Consider the following 17,816-nt stretch of genomic DNA (forward strand, 5'->3'; position numbering starts at 1 on the left):
GATGACGTTGGTCTGAATGATGAGGAAGTGGGTGTACATTTGAGTCAGAGTTTTGGGGATCTCTCCACTCCCTGCTTCACCAAACATTCTCTCTAGAACTGTGGCTGTAATCCAGCAGAAGACCGGAATGTGACACATGATGTAGAGGCTTCTTAATGACTTCAGGTGTGAGATAATTTTACTGGCCAGACTCTGATCACTGACCCTCTTCCTGAAGTACTCCTCCTTCTGTGGATCACTGAATCCTCGTACCTCCGTCACTCGATCAATAAACTCAGAGGGGATCTGATCAGCTGCTGCTGGACGGGAGGTGATCCAGATCAGAGCAGAAGGAAGCAGATTCCCTTTGATCAGGTTCATCAGCAGCTCATGAACTGATGCTGATTTATTTACATTACTCAATCTCACTGAGTTCTGGAGATCTAGAGGTAAACGACACCCATCCAACCCATCAAAAATAAACAGAACTTTGTACAAGCTGGAAATGTCCGTTTCTTTTATCTCCTGAAAATAAAAATGAAGGAGATCCATCAGACTCAGTTTGTGGTCCTTCATTAAATTCAGCTCTCTGAAAGTAAGTGGAAATATGAGGTGAACGTCCTGATTCTCTTTCCCTTCAGCCCAATCCAGAATGAACTTCTGTACAGAGACGGTTTTTCCGATGCCAGCGACACCCTTAGTCAGGACAGTCCTGATGGGTTCATCTTGGTCTGATAAAGGATTAAAGATGTTGTTACATTTGATGGGCGTGTCCTCTGTTGCTGCTCTCCTGGATGCTGCCTCGATCTGCCTCACCTCATGTACATTATTGACTTTTCCACTTTCTCCCTCTGTGACATAGAGCTCGGTGTAGATCTCATTCAGAAGTGTTGGCTTTCCCTGCTTTGTATTCACTTTATTTACACACTGAAACTTCTTTATCAGATGTAATTTGAGCTTCTTCTGGACTTCACTTCCAGCTGATGTGGAGTCAGACCTGTGATGTGGTGAGAACAATACATATCCGCTTGTTAAGTCTGACGTCACACGTGACGTTCGGACCATTTCCGGGTCCAAACGCAAACAACTATGATATGATAAGTTAAGATAAGGCTGAACCTCTGAACCTTTTTATATATATTGTAAAAGCAATATTGCACTAATTGTAATTTTCTATGTTTATTGTCATAAATATTTCCTGTTTGGTTAAATAATACTTATTTGAAGTGGAGACTTGGTATTTTAACTATTGATAATTTTTCCTGGTAATCAAGGTATGCTGTTATTCATTAGTCCTCTTTGGTTAGCCCTTAAGAGGGCAGAATTGTATTGGCTCTATATACGGAAAGTATATATAAAATATACGGAAAGAAAGAGGACGCGGAGCAATAGATTTTTTACCGTAGTTTGGGTTGTTATACGCCAATTGCGAACATATTGAGTTTTTATTTTGTTTTTATAAGAAACTTGGATTAATGGATAAGCCAATTTAAGAAGAAAGTTAAAATAAATAATGTTTGTGGAAAACTTATGGAACTCTGTGTCGCTGTCATTGGAAATTGGGTTTACAAACACGAGTCATAAACTTCTAGTCCTTCTCAATAGCGATCTGGACGAGAAAAGGTCTTTTATATATATATATATATATATAGACAAGATGTGCAGTACACTAGTTCATGTCATTATTTAATTTCATGTCAACTCATCAAGAGGTAAGCGGTCATATTTTTAATTCATTACATGAAAAATGACATTTCTGGCTCTTTGGTTTTACTTTTAATCAGTATAGCTTATAGCTTATAAAAATCAAAAATCCAGGATATCACATGATTATATGTTATATGTAAATTATATGAACATATTACATGTAAATTAAAAACAGCTTGAAACACGTGTAATGAATATACAATTTGACAGTTTACATTAAATTATTAACAAAAATATTACTTCATGATATCTAATTGCAAGAAAAGCGGTAGAAAGACAGTTAGGTAGTTTTTTTTCGACTCGGACACAGCACTGTGGTATATTGAAAATACTTGGACCCGGATGTGACGTTTCATAAGGTCGACACGTCACGACTTAACAAGTGGATAGACATAAGTTTAGGTACTTTTAAAATTTTAATTTCATTAAAATAAAAAAGAACACAGGAGAGCATCGAACTCCAGTTTATAAACACTACACATCACTGTAAATGTCCTGTTGCTGGCTTTGTTCTTACCTCTTTCTGATGATTTCATCTGGTATTCTAACTGTCACCTCCTGCAGGACACTGTGGACACACCAAGATTACAGGTAGTTTTTTTTTTAGACCTGACTTTCAAATTCAAATTTAAAGCTTTATGTGCTGATATAAAACATCTAAAGTTCCACACAGTTAAATAACATTCTAGAACTTTGTACACCACCAAATGAATAATTTAAGTTGTTGTCTGTATATTTTGGACCCAGCAGATCACCAACAATCTCACAATAAACTTATGAAAGAAATCAAATTCATAAAAGTTTTTTTTTTAAATAAAGAAATGCATCTTTTAATTATTTAAAGGAAATAAGTGTTCCTCTAAAGTGTTTGATTTGTCGGATTCATACAGGTGGAGCCAAAAGTTTAAAGACATTCAACAAATAAAAAAAGTTTTGGTTTTATCTCTTCTGGGTTCAAGACAGAGGCCATCCAGGCACAAACAGGAAGGAAACGAACACATCTCTTTTAATCTGAACCATTCAAAACTTTGTTCAGTGTTAATAAAAATTCTAATTATTTATTCATGTACAGCAACCACTTTATCCTGAATTCTTCATTTTGTTGGTTCTCCAAACGATGCCCAGTTTCTAATTTGTATCTAATCTGCACAACACTCCATAGTGCTTTTAGCAGTAAACAATATTATATGATTTGCTGCCTACTGAAGCCTACAGCTGTTGTATTAACTATGCTATGGTTTGGCTGTATTTGGAAAATCCATACCATACAAGAAATCAAAGTCGATGTACCGAAAGAACTGTCACTTTGCCCAGCACTAGAAGGAACCAAACGAGTTTGCTTGGGAGGCACAACATGACAGAGCAATTAAGCAAATGAAAGATCTTATAACAAAAGAACCAGGTCCTGTTTTAGCATAGTTTAATCCTCAGAAAGGGCTGAGACTCCAGATAGATGAATCACAAAAGGGTAAGTCTACAGCATACGCCTCCAAATCTCTCACGAATAGCTAAAGCAATTATGCATAGATTAAAAAGGAGCTGTATGTCACTTAGTTTGGTTGCAAGCATTTTCACACGTGTCTGTGGTCAACACACATTAGTTAAAATTGACCACAAACCCTTCAAAGCGGTCATGAAAAAAACCCTTGCTGTTTCTCGTGAAATTTCAAAATGTAAGGTTTGTGTTTAGCGATTTAACAATTTTCATTAGCAAAATATGAGGCGCAGTATGTGGTGGTCCTAGAAATCATACAGAAATTAAGTTAGTGTAAGAAACTTTTCTGTGGTGTCAGAAAAGTACAGTTTATTTCTTAATAAAAAAAAAACTCTAAAGACACTCAGACGAGAATGTTCGTTTTTCAACCACTAAAGTAGCTGTGCTGTGTATTGTAGTTTCCATTTATTCTATCATTCAATTTATGTATGTTCATGTTATTTAATGATTGTTGTAAAATGTGGCACTTTTCTTGTAAAATTACTGATTGTTGAAAAATGAACAACTTTAATTTAGTAGCGCCCCACCCATAGCTTATCATTAAAAGTATATTGAATGTGCAGAATCTGATCTATGTACTGAGATTGGACTGAAAATATAAACACACACACACACACATATATATATATATATATATATATATATATATATATATATATATATATATATATATATATATATATATATATACAGTGTATCACAAAAGTGAGTACACCCCTCACATTTCTGCAAATATTTCATTATATCTTTTCATGGGACAACACTATAGACATGAAACTTGGATATAACTTAGAGTAGTCAGTGTACAGCTTGTATAGCAGTGTAGATTTACTGTCTTCTGAAAATAACTCAACACACAGCCATTAATGTCTAAATAGCTGGCAACATAAGTGAGTACACCCCACAGTGAACATGTCCAAATTGTGCCCAAAGTGTCAATATTTTGTGTGACCACCATTATTATCCAGCACTGCCTTAACCCTCCTGGGCATGGAATTCACCAGAGCTGCACAGGTTGCTACTGGAATCCTCTTCCACTCCTCCATGATGACATCACGGAGCTGGTGGATGTTAGACACCTTGAACTCCTCCACCTTCCACTTGAGGATGCGCCACAGGTGCTCAATTGGTTTTAGTCCATCACCTTTACCTTCAGCTTCCTCAGCAAGGCAGTTGTCATCTTGAAGGTTGTGTTTGGGGTCGTTATCCTTTTGGAAAACTGCCATGAGGCCCAGTTTTCGAAGGGAGGGGATCATGCTCTGTTTCAGAATGTCACAGTACATGTTGGAATTCATGTTTCCCTCAATGAACCGCAGCTCCCCAGTGCCAGCAGCACTCATGCAGCCCAAGACCATGATGCTACCACCACCATGCTTGACTGTAGGCAAGATACAGTTGTCTTGGTACTTCTCACCAGGGCGCCGCCACACATGCTGGACACCATCTGAGCCAAACAAGTTTATCTTGGTCTCGTCAGACCACAGGGCATTCCAGTAATCCATGTTCTTGGACTGCTTGTTTTCAGCAAACTGTTTGCTGGCTTTCTTGTGCGTCAGCTTCCTTCTGGGATGACGACCATGCAGACCGAGTTGATGCAGTGTGCGGTGTATGGTCTGAGCACTGACAGGCTGACCTCCCACGTCTTCAACCTCTGCAGCAATGCTGGCAGCACTCATGTGTCTATTTTTTAAAGCCAACCTCTGGATATGACGCCGAACACATGGACTCAACTTCTTTGGTCGACACTGGCGAAGCCTGTTCCGAGTGGAACCTGTCCTGGAAAACCGCTGTATGACCTTGGCCACCATGCTGTAGCTCAGTTTCAGGGTGTTAGCAATCTTCTTATAGCCCAGGCCATCTTTGTGGAGAGCAACAATTCTATTTATTACATCCTCAGAGAGTTCTTTGCCATGAGGTGCCATGTTGAATGAGAGTATGAGAGAATTGTACCCAAAACACCAAATTTAACAGCCCTGCTCCCCATTTACACCTGGGACCTTGACACATGACACCAGGGAGGGACAACGACACATTTGGGCACAATTTGGACACAATTTGGACATGTTCACTGTGGGGTGTACTCACTTATGTTGCCAGCTATTTAGACATTAATGGCTGTGTGTTGAGTTATTTTCAGAAGACAGTAAATCTACACTGCTATACAAGCTGTACACTGACTACTCTAAGTTATATCCAAGTTTCATGTCTATAGTGTTGTCCCATGAAAAGATATAATGAAATATTTGCAGAAATGTGAGGGGTGTACTCACTTTTGTGATACACTGTATATATATACATACAGAGGCGATTTAACCTGCCTGTTGGCCCAGGGGCTACGGCTGCTTGTGGGCCCCCAGGTATAGTTTTCATAATCAGTACACAACACAAGACAACAGAGTTCAGTGGCGTAACCAGGAGCTTATGTGCAAAAAATAACTATATATATATATATTAATATATTGCATTACATTAGGTTATTACATTTTTTACAGGGTGAGTCAAAAGTCTTTTTTTATTTCAGAAACGAAAGGGAAAATGACATATCTGAATACCCCATATTGGAATCAAGGGCAAGTTTTCATGTAGCATATCAAAGAATTTTCTTAGAAATCGATTGCTGCAATCAGATTTGCAATATCTCTTGTGGTTCAAAAGTTATTAACACAGAAAGTTCAAAACTTTTGTTGTTCGTTACAGATAACTGAAAATGGAATTGATGAAAGAAGAGAGGATTGGGATGATTCTGATGTCCGGGGAACGCAGCTGCCGTATCATAGCCACAGACTTCAACAACCGACACCCAGGAAGACCATGAACTTCACACAGCACTGTTGCATCCCTCATAGCCAAATTCTGAGAAACCGGGACTGTGGACAACAAATCGTTATCCGAAGACCGCTACCAATGAAGAAAACCTTAACAATGGTTTTGGCCGCCTGAGAAAAGTCCACGGTGCAGCACGCACTGTGACGTCTCACAGCAGACTGTGGTGTCAGCCAGTCATACCTTGTACGGATTCTTCAGACCAATAAATGGCCCTTCAAGATCCAGCTGCAGCAGAAACTACCAGAGGACGACCCTGATAGACGTGTCGAGTTCTGCACCTGGGCGTTAGACCAACATCAACGGGATCCCGCATTTGCACAGGGCATTCTGTTCAGTGACCAGGACAATTTTTATGTCAGTGGTGAGGTCACTAGAATGTGAGGTACTGGAGTGACGAAACCCCTCGCTGGGCGGCAGACACCAAATTCATAGGTGATGTGAAGGTTATGGTGTGGTGTGGAATATGGGGCACCCGTGTAATCGGACTCCTTTTCATCGACCAGAACCTAAATGCTCAGCACTACCTGACAATGCTACAGGAAACAGTGTTCCCATCCATTCTGACCATGATGGCAGTTTCCCCTGTTATTTTTAACAGGGTGGGGCTCCACCACACTACGGAGCAGGTGTTCATCAGTGGCTGGATATTTAATTACCTGGTCATTGGATTGGCCATCATGGTCCTGTGGAATGGCCGCCCAAATCACCCGACCTCACACCGGGAACGTTCCCGGTTGTTGTTGTTGCAACTTTCTGTGTTGATAACTTTTGAACCACAGAAGATATTGCAAATCTGATTGCGACAATCGATTTCTGAGAAAATTCCGGTGTTCTTTGATATGCTACATGATCACCTTCCTATTGGAAAAATTTACCCTTGATCCAGTGTGGCGGCTTTCAAGATGGCAGCCATAATTCGTACATAGCCTAAAAGAAAGGTCCCTTCACCCATTACTTGCTGGGGTATTTAGATATGTTATTTTCTCTTTTGTTTCTGGAATAAAAGAGTGACCTGGGACTTTTGACTCACCCTGTGTATGTATATATATATAATTTACACTACACACCATACACATGCACACACACATTATACACTGAACTGTAAGGAGCACTTACCTGTGTCTATATGATGAATACCCTGCTCTAAACTGTAGAGGAGGATTTATAGATCTATAACATCTCATGGAGATACAGCTGGGTACTGGAGAATGTGATCTCTGTACTGAGATTGGACTGAAAATATAAACATATATATTACATTACGTTAACAATACATACACACAATACACTGAACTGTGAAAAGCTCTTACCTGGATCTATAAGATGATCTATACCCAGCTCTAAACTGTGGAGGAGGATTTATAGATCTATCACTCTTCATGAAGATACAGCTGGGTACTGAAGAATCTGATCTCTGTACTGAGATTGGACTGAAAATATAAACATATATATTACATTATGTAAACAATACACACACACACACACACAATACACAATATACACTGAACTGTGAGGAGCTCTTACCTGGGGTTATATGATGAATACCAAGCTCTAAACTGTAGAGGATTCATAGAGCTATAACTCCTCATGAAGATACAGCTGAGTGCTGGAGAATCTGATCTCTGTACTGGGATTGGACTGATAAATAAAACACAGTGTAATTAGTTTGAGAGACAGTAAGAATTTAAATGAACTGAATTATTTATTTAGTACATTTTCATGTATTACTGGGCTGTAAAAAAGTATTTGCCCCCTCATGATATCTTCATTACTACAAATTTGTTTCAAAAGTTTCAAATTAAAAAGTATTAAAAAATACATCTTGTGTAAACACAAATATGTTTTAAATGATTATTTTATTTATTTAAAGAAAAAAAAAAATCAAACACCATCTGATTTTTTATGTGAATAAAGTGTCCCTATCTAATAATATACAGTGACTACATTGTTTTAAATCTAAGCGTACTATCGTAAAGAATCTTAAAAAACAAGGTCCATGAAATTAAGCACATTTCCCCGTAAATTTAGTAGCGTCGTACCCATAGCTCATCACTGAAAGCATACTGAACATGCAGAATCTGATCTCTGTACTGAGATGGGACTGATAATATAAACATATATATTAAATGATGTAAACAATATACACTAACAAACACACACAATACACATTACACACTGAACTGTGAGGAGCTCTTACCTGGGTCTATATGATGAATACCCAGCTCTAAACTGTAGAAAAGGATTCATAGATCTATAACTCCTCATGACGATACAGCTGAGTGCTGGAGAATCTGATCTCTGCACTGAGATTGGACTGAAAATATAAACATATATACTACATTATGAAAAATATATATATACACACACACACACTATACACTGAACTGTGAAAAGCTCTTACCTGAGTCTATATGATGAATACCAAGCTCTAAACTGTAGAGGATTTATAGATCTATAACTTCTCATGAAGATATAGCTGGGTACTGGAGAATCTGATCTCTGTACTGAGATCGGACTGATAAATAAAACACAATAAAATTAGTCTGAGAGACAGTAAGAATTTAAATGAACTGAATTATTTATTTAGAACATTTTCATGTATTATTGGGCTGTGAAAAAGTATTTGCCCCCTCATGATATCTTCATTACTGCAAATTTGCTCCAAAAGTTTCAGATTAAAAAATATAAACAAAGACATTTATTTAAAAAAAACATATCAAACACCATCTGACTCTTTATGTGAATAAAGTGTCCCTATCTAATAATATACAGTGACTACATTGTTTTAAATATAAGCGTACTATCAGGTCTGTAACTGCAGCAGCGTTCATAAACAGCTTATCGGAATTATCAAATATATCACCATCAGAGCCTAAAGATCTAGATCAGGCAACTCAACACTTAGAGTCTGTAGTCCGTGTAGCACCAGTTAAAAACTAAATTAATTTGGGAGAAAAAGCTTCTCAATGGTACAATGACCACACATATAAATCTTTTCTTGTTCTATTAGATCTTAGTGCAGCGTTTGATACTGTAGATAATAACATTTTACTGGATAGGCTAGAAAATACAGTAGGTGTTAATGGACCGCTCTCAGTTTGTCTATGTAAGTTGTAGCAGTTGTAGCCTAGTGGTTAAGGTACTGGTCCAGCAATCAGAAAGTTGCTGGTTCAAACCTCACCACTGCCAGGTTGCCACTGTTGGGCTCTTGGGCAAGGGCCTTAACCCTTAATTGCTTAGATTGTATACTGCCATAACTGTAAGTTGCTTTGAATAAAAGCGTTTACTAAATGCCGAAAAATGTAAATGTAAATAATAAATGCTCGGAAACTACTAAGTAAAGTGTGGTGTTTCACAGGGGTCAGTACTGGGACCATTATTATTTACACTTTATATGCTATCACTAAAATAAATTATTCCTAAACATGGCATCAATTATCACTGCTATGCAGATGACACACAGCTGTATATATCAACCAAACCAAATGATACTGACACAATCAGTAAGATAGAAGATTGTGTAAACGACGTAAAAAACTGGATGTCGTGTAACTTTTTTTTACTTAATTCAGATAAAACTGAGGTTTTACTTGTTGGCTAAAAAGCTGCAAGAGACAAGTTGTCTAACCTGGTGCTAAACCTAAACACTTTCTCTGTTACTCCCAGCTCAGATGTAAAAAACTTGGGTGTAACAATAGATTCAGACTCTCCTTTGTTACACACGTCAATAATATGACTAGAGTTGCTTTTTATCATCTGCGTAATATATCCACAGTATCTGAGTGAACTTATTAATCACTACAACCCAGCACGTCCACTTCGTTTACAAGATGCAGGGTTACTTATAGTTCCTAGAATTAAAAAGATCATGACTGGTGGAAGAGCATTTTCTTACAAAGCTCCACAACTTTGGAACAATCTTCCTGCCTGATTTCTGACCTCTAGAACTGAATATAGACAAAGGTGCAGATCTTGTGGGTTCTTGGTCACAAAAAGTTGTGGTGATCAGGGATGTTGGGTTGTCGTTGTTCTGCCTCTCTTGTCCGATCACTCAGGTTTGATGACGGTGGGGAGATGGATGCTGATGTCCTGTGAAAGCCTTCATGACCTTGTTACCTGCTCGCTCTCCCTTTTAGTTATGCTGTAATTTTTATGGAAGCGGAGGTCTCATGCTTCTCTCTGCAAAACTGACATTTTACTCCTAACTATTTTACATTTTAACTACATCTTCTGTTGTTTTACCCCGAGGGGGTTCTGACAGAAACTTACTTAACAGGGGTTTTTTGTCTGTTGTAAAGTTGCTTTGAGACAATATCCAGGGTAAAAGACGCTATAAAAATTAATTTGACTTGACTTTTCTTCCTGGGAAGTATAAACAGGCCGGACTCTCTCAGCTACTGGTAAACTTTTACAGAAGCACCATTAAAAGCATCCTCTGTCTATGTATGCCTGTATGGTATGCCAGCTGTAAAGCACAAGACAGGAAGGACCTGGCCCGGGTGGTGAGAACAGCACAGAGGATCACAGGAAGCTTTCTAGACCTGGATTGTGTATGCAGGCCGCATCCAGAAGAAGCCAGCATCATTACTACAGATCCCACCCACACAGAACACAGACTGTTTGTCCCTCTGCCTTTATGACAGAGATACAGGACAATGAAGACTCAGACTAGCTGGCTGAGGAACAGCTTCTTCCTTAGAACTCACAAATTTTTGCACCTCATTTTTCCTACTTTGTACCTGTTTTGTTCTTTTTTTATATGATTCATGTTGAGAAGTACCGCACAGTATTTCATTACACTCTGTACAATGACAAATCAAGTTTTTATTTTATTACATTGTGGCTAATGCTCCATTTACAATAATTCCTTACATTCCCGTGTAGACATTTCCTCACACAATGGAACAGTGTCATGTTACCTGAATCCAGATGATGGATCTCCATCTTGGAATACTACTGGATGATGCATAGATGATGTTGTCACTGTTTATGATGATATGACTGGGTACTAAAGAATTTGAACCCTTTGTTTGGATCTGATTGGAGAAATAAATATAAACTTAATATAGTGATTTATGTGGTTATTATTTTTAAAAGGAACAATTAGGTCACGTGTAGATAATAAAAAACACAATCTATTTACCTTTTAATATCAGTATTCATTGTTAGTTTCCATCTTAATCTTAAAGCAGTCCGAGTCGATAGTTCATTTGGTCATAAACACACAGTCTGTTGTACTGTTGAGTCTTTTGCTGGAATGTACTAAACCCCTAAACATGCAGAAAAAATACATAAATAGGAGAGTTCAGGTACTGAACACACCACAACTACGATTGGAAAATTTTAATTGCTTGTTCTTTTGGTCTTCCAATAAATATATAAAATAAAAATAAATAAATAAATATAATGAGAGATGGACCATCTAGTCAGTAAAAGCTGCAAACACCAACATCTGTCATGCATCAGCACTTGTTACAGATTTTCACTGTTATTTCAGCAATAAATGTCTCATTTATATAGCTTTGTGGCCTCATTCTGCATGTGCAACAACAGAGAGGCTTAGTGTGCATTTGTTTGACTCAAAAAATTATGTTGCATCCCCTAAAAAAAAATAATGCGTGGCCACGAGTTATTAACTCATTCCCAGGCCTTATTAAGTCGTGGCCACGCATTATTAACACGTGGGAACGAGATAATTAAGTTGTGGCCATGCATTATTAACGCGTGGAAATGAGTTTTATGTCCCGTAGTTCCCTTTATGGGACTATCGTGTCAATAAACAGAATGGACAATTTAAGCATTGTACTTGCTTACTTTGTATTTATTACATCTACAACAGTAGCGAACATTAACTAACGTGTGTAGAAACATTACCATGATAACCCGCATACACCTGTGTGTGCGTCGCTCTAACAGTTCCGTATTGAAACATAAAACATCACAAGTTCCATACATTAACACATATTGTTACAATAATAGTGTGATCATCTGTTACACCCAGAAGGGAGACGGCATATTACATCAAGGCTCCAAAACAAACAATCTACGGCTCCGTAGAAAATGCGTACGGATGATCACACCATATTTGTAACAACATGTGTTAATGTATGGAACGTGTGATAGTTTTATGTTTTAATACGGAACTGTTAGAGCGACGCACACACAGATGTATGCGGGTTGTCATGGTAATGTTTATACACACATTAGTTAATGTTCGCTACTGTTGTAGATGTAATAAATACAAAGTAAGCAAGTAATGCTTAAGCAATGCTTAATCGTCCATTCTGTTTATCGACACGATAGTCAAGAAAGGGAACAGAGTGAAACAATATTCAACTGTTTCAACCTTTTTAAAGTCGTGGCCACGATCTCATTCCCACTCTTACTAAGTCGTGGCCACGCGTTATTAACGTGTTCCCACGACTTAATTACCTCATTCCCACACATTATTAACGCGTTCCCACGTCTTGATTATCTCGTTCCCACACGTTATTAACGCGTTCCCACGACTTAATTATCTCATTCTCACGCGTTATTAACGCATTCCCACGACTTAATTATCTCATTCCTACGCATTATTAACTCTGTCCTGATACTGAGAGCCTTTATTTAGTTTCTTATTTTTTTATTAAAATGGTTTGCAGTAAGAAATAAATCTCACCTGTAGTGATCAGTCTGTTTTCTCTCAGGTAGAAATAAAAGATCTGAATTATTTTAATGTTCTGTGTGAAGGTGTCGACGCTCCAAATAAAAGATCTGAATGATTTTAATGTTTTGTGTAAAGGTGTCGACGCTCCAAATAAAAGATCTGAATGATTTTAATGTTTTGTGTAAAGGTGTCGACGCTCCAAATAAAAGATCTGAATGATTTTAATGTTCTGTGTGAAGGTGTTGATGCTTCAAATACTTTGTAACCTGTTCTACCTGCAGCAGTGATCATGTCACACCTCAACATGATCACACACAAAGCTTTACACCTACAAAATCACAGTTCCAGTATTTAATAGCTAAGACATGTCAGTACCGGATACTTCTATATAAATATCTTATTATTTCCCATGTTAAACCAGAAGAGGGTTTAATAAGTAAAAATAAATAAGTATATATATATTTTAATATAGTTATTTATGTATTAAATACACACAGCTAAAAACAAAGGAAAGTATCCGAAGGTAAACAGAAGGTATTGTAACATTGCATGTTATTTAATTCCTACCTGACTAAAAAAATGAAAATGTGACAATATTTTGGTTAAATAAATGTATTAATGTACAATCTGACGTTTTTGAGGAGCACATTACATAAACCATCGGAAAAGTAAACATTGTTTAACAACAGTAATGATTCTTTATTACAGCTGAGTGCAAAAGTTTAAACCCCCCCTGATAAAATCATTCATTCATCCACAGACAGAAACTAGAATTACAAGCTTAAGTTAATAAAATAATGTCACTGTGTTTACAGACAGGATAAAAAGCTCAGAAGTTCCAGAGCTGAGAATAAAGTGGACAGTGAGCGACGTCCAGCAAAATCAATCCATCAGGAAGAATCCAGTATTTATCCAGTATGTGTTTATACTCCAGTATTTATTCCTTTATCAGTAACCACTACAGCCTGATCAGGGTCTCAGAGGGTCTGGACCATCCACTAAAACACAAGGAGCAAGAAAGGAATATTCATAGGGCAGTTCAACACAATCCTACTCACTCATTCACTTATTCACCCACACACACACACACACACACACACAAATTCACTTATTCACCCACACACACACTCACACACTCACTCACTCACTCTCCCATTCACTTACCCACCCACTCACACACTCCCTTACTCACACATTCGCTCACTTTACTCACTTACTCACTCACTCATTCACTTATTCACACACACACACACATTCACGCACTCATTCACTTAATTAACCACTCACTCACCCACTCTCCCATTCACTTATTCACTCACTCACTCACTCACATACTCACTCACTCTCCCATTCACTTATTCACCCACTCACTCACCCACTCTCCCATTCACTTATTCACTCACTCACTCACATACTCACTCACTCTCCCATTCACTTATTCACTCACTCACTCACACTCACACACTCTCCCATTCACATATTTACCCACTCACTCACACTCTCTCCCATTCACTTATTCACCCACTCACTCACACTCTCCCATTCACTTACTCACTCACATACTCACTCTCTCACTCTCCCATTCACTTATTTACCCACTCACTCACACACTCTCCCATTCATTTATTCACTCACTCACTCACATACTCACTCACTCTCCCATTCACTTATTTACCCACTCACTCACACACTCTCCCATTCACTTATTCACTCACTCACTCACTCACACTCACACACTCTCCCATTCACTTATTCACCCACTCATTCACACTCTCCCATTCACTTATTTACTCACTCACTCACATACTCACTCACTCACTCTCCCATTCACTTATTCACTCACTCACACACTCTCCCATTCACTTATTCACTCACTCACTCTCCCATTCACTTATTCACTCACTCACTCACATACTCACTCACTCACTCTCCCATTCACTTATTCACTCACTCACTCACATACTCACTCACTCACTCTCCCATTCACTTATTCACTCACTCACTCACATACTCACTCACTCTCCCATTCACTTATTCACTCACTCACTCACTCTCCCATTCACTTATTTACCCACTCACTCACACACTCTCCCATTCACTTATTTACCTACTCACTCACTCACTCTCCCATTCACTTATTCAACCACTCACTCTCCCATTCACTTATTCACTCACTCACTCACTCTCCCATTCACTTATTCACTCACTCACTCACACACTCTCCCATTCACTTATTCACTCACTCACATACTCACTCACTCACTCTCCCATTCACTTATTCACACACTCACTCACACACTCTTCCATTCACTTATTTACCCACTCACTCACACTCACACACTCTTCCATTCACTTATTTACCCACTCACTCACACACTCTCCCATTCACTTATTTACCCACTCACCCACACTCACACACTCTTCCATTCACTTATTTACCCACTCACTCACACACTCTCCCATTCACTTATTTACCTACTCACTCACACACTTTCCCATTCACTTATTCACTCACTCACTCACATACTCACTCACTCTCCCATTCACTTATTCACTCACTCACTCACACACTCTCCCATTCACTTATTCACTCACTCACTCTCCCATTCACTTATTCACTCACTCACTCACTCACATACTCACTCACTCACTCTCCCATTCACTTATTCACTCACTCACATACTCACTCACTCTCCCATTCACTTATTCACTCACTCACTCACTCACATACTCACTCACTCACTCTCCCATTCACTTATTCACTCACTCACATACTCACTCACTCTCCCATTCACTTATTCACTCACTCACTCACTCACTCACTCACTCTCCCATTCACTTATACACTCACTCACTCACACACTCTCCCATTCACTTATTCACTCACTCACTCTCCCATTCACTTATTCACTCACTCACTCACATACTCACTCACTCACTCTCCCATTCACTTATTCACTCACTCACTCACTCACATACTCACTCACTCACTCTCCCATTCACTTATTCACTCACTCACTCACATACTCACTCACTCACTCTCCCATTCACTTATACACTCACTCACTCACACACTCTCCCATTCACTTATTCACTCACTCACTCTCCCATTTACTTATTCACTCACTCACATACTCACACACTTTCCCATTCACTTATTCACTTATTCACTCACTCACTCACATACTCACTCACCCACTCTCTTTATTAGGATTTATTATCAGAATTTAATGTAACATATTTACACATCATTCTGACTCGTTGGGACGAACAGCTGTACAGTTCAGCACTAGAAGCTTTAAAACGACTCTCTGGAATCGACTCCCGATCTTTTTAAGCATAACATAGGTGAATTGACTAATTAAGGAATCGACTCCTGTACTTTTTCAGGCGTTTGATATATGAATCGATTCATTTTGGGATCAATTCGACTCCAAAGCTTTTCGATGTGGGAGATCAACGGCTGCAGTGTTATTAAATCTTATCACTTAAAAGAACTAATTTGAAATAAACTACTCTGCTTTACCAGATGATTAAAAGATAATGTATTGTGGCGCCGGCGAGCAGGAAGGTAGGCATCGGGGTCGCCAGCAAGCTGCCTTTGGCAGATCACTCAGTGGTATGGGACAGACACTCATTCATACACACAGACATTCATACAACAGACAAACATAGAAGCTACCTACCCAGCCCTCACCGCAGCCACCCCATCCCCAACACTGGGATACACGGCCACGATGAGCCTGAACACCACTGCCGCAAGGGCCTCTGGGTAAAGCCCCCTAGTGGCGACGCTACATTGCCCCCTTCCCAATGGTCAACCGACCCGGTGACCACTCACCAGCATCCACTGGGTGGCTCCACGTCCGGACCTCACCCCATTACACTGCCGAGCTGCCCCTCCACCCACTGCTGCACCGGGCACCCTGCCCCTGCAGCCACCTGGGCCAGCGCACTCAGACAGATCGGGCATATGGGCATATTGGCCCACCGAACCACCAGAACCACCCAAACGCCACTATCCCACTTCTGACACCAATGTGGCGCCGGCGAGCAGGAAGGTAGGCATCGGGGTCGCCAGCAAGCTGCCTTTGGCAGATCACTCAGTGGTATGGGACAGACACTCATTCATACACACAGACATTCATACAACAAACAAACATAGAAGCTACCTACCCAGCCCTCACCGCAGCCACCTCATCCCCAACACTAGGATACATGGCCACGGTGAGCCTGAACACCACTGCCGCAAGGGCCTCTGGGTAAAGCCCCCTAGTGGCGACACTACATTATAATTAAATCTAATGTAATAATTCAGTTAATTCATTATAAACTTATTACCTCAGTTAATTTACATGTTTACTTCAGGATGTAGAAGGAATGGAAGGTGAGGTATTTATTTTTACTCTGTTTATATATAAAAGTGTATAAGCTCTAGTATTTGTGAGGATTTATCAGGATTTATGATAAAAATGAGATAAAATTAATTCCTGTCAGATGATTTTTAATCAAACTGAATATTTAACACAAACTGCTAACTGTAGCCATTTTGCAGGAATCGACTCCCTTGCTTTCCAAGGTGAAATTTGAGTCAACTCATTAGAATCGACTCTTTTAGGAATTGAATCCTGATGTTTGCAGTGCTTGATATCAGAGAATCGACTCCCATTTAGGATCCATTAGCATTAGCTCACATTTTGGTAACTTGTACACTATAATTAGACTATATAAAGGAAATACAGAGTAAATCACAAAGTGAATTGTGTTATTTAATGAATTAAATGTAATTTTTTGGCTCTTTTAGCAGATCTGAGAAGCAACTAACAGGTAAGATTTGATTTACTCTTTTTAACTGAACCAGTTCACCTGAAGCTGTGAGCAGCAACATGAACCAACCAGGTAAAAACATTCAGTTTCATTTCATCTTTTCTTTTTCTACCATTAAAACAATCATTAAAAATGTGAAATATGGAACAGTAAGTTAAAGTATAAACTATTAAATCCATCAGTGATAAAACAAACACAATATTAGAACATTTAAAGTATTAAAACACTTACAGTATGATTAGAATAAATATATAAACACATTACAGAGATTTAAATCTAAAATGTATGTAATGAGTCACTATCAGTTATTAATAAAAATGTTCAGTGTAATGA

At 38.8% G+C, this 17,816-nt stretch overlaps 1 protein-coding gene across 1 annotated transcript in view; it reads right to left on the bottom strand.

Moving 5' to 3' along the window:
• Positions 1-17,816, bottom strand: part of LOC134316967 (NACHT, LRR and PYD domains-containing protein 12-like) — a 175,526-nt gene that overhangs the window by 86,825 nt on the left and 70,885 nt on the right. The window contains exon 11 of the mRNA XM_062997557.1: positions 409-414. Coding sequence (XP_062853627.1) covers positions 409-414 — 6 coding nt within the window. The remainder of the gene's footprint in view (positions 1-408; positions 415-17,816) is intronic.

This window comes from Trichomycterus rosablanca, chromosome 1, assembly GCF_030014385.1.
Source record: "Trichomycterus rosablanca isolate fTriRos1 chromosome 1, fTriRos1.hap1, whole genome shotgun sequence".
Taxonomy (NCBI): Eukaryota; Metazoa; Chordata; class Actinopteri; order Siluriformes; family Trichomycteridae; genus Trichomycterus; species Trichomycterus rosablanca.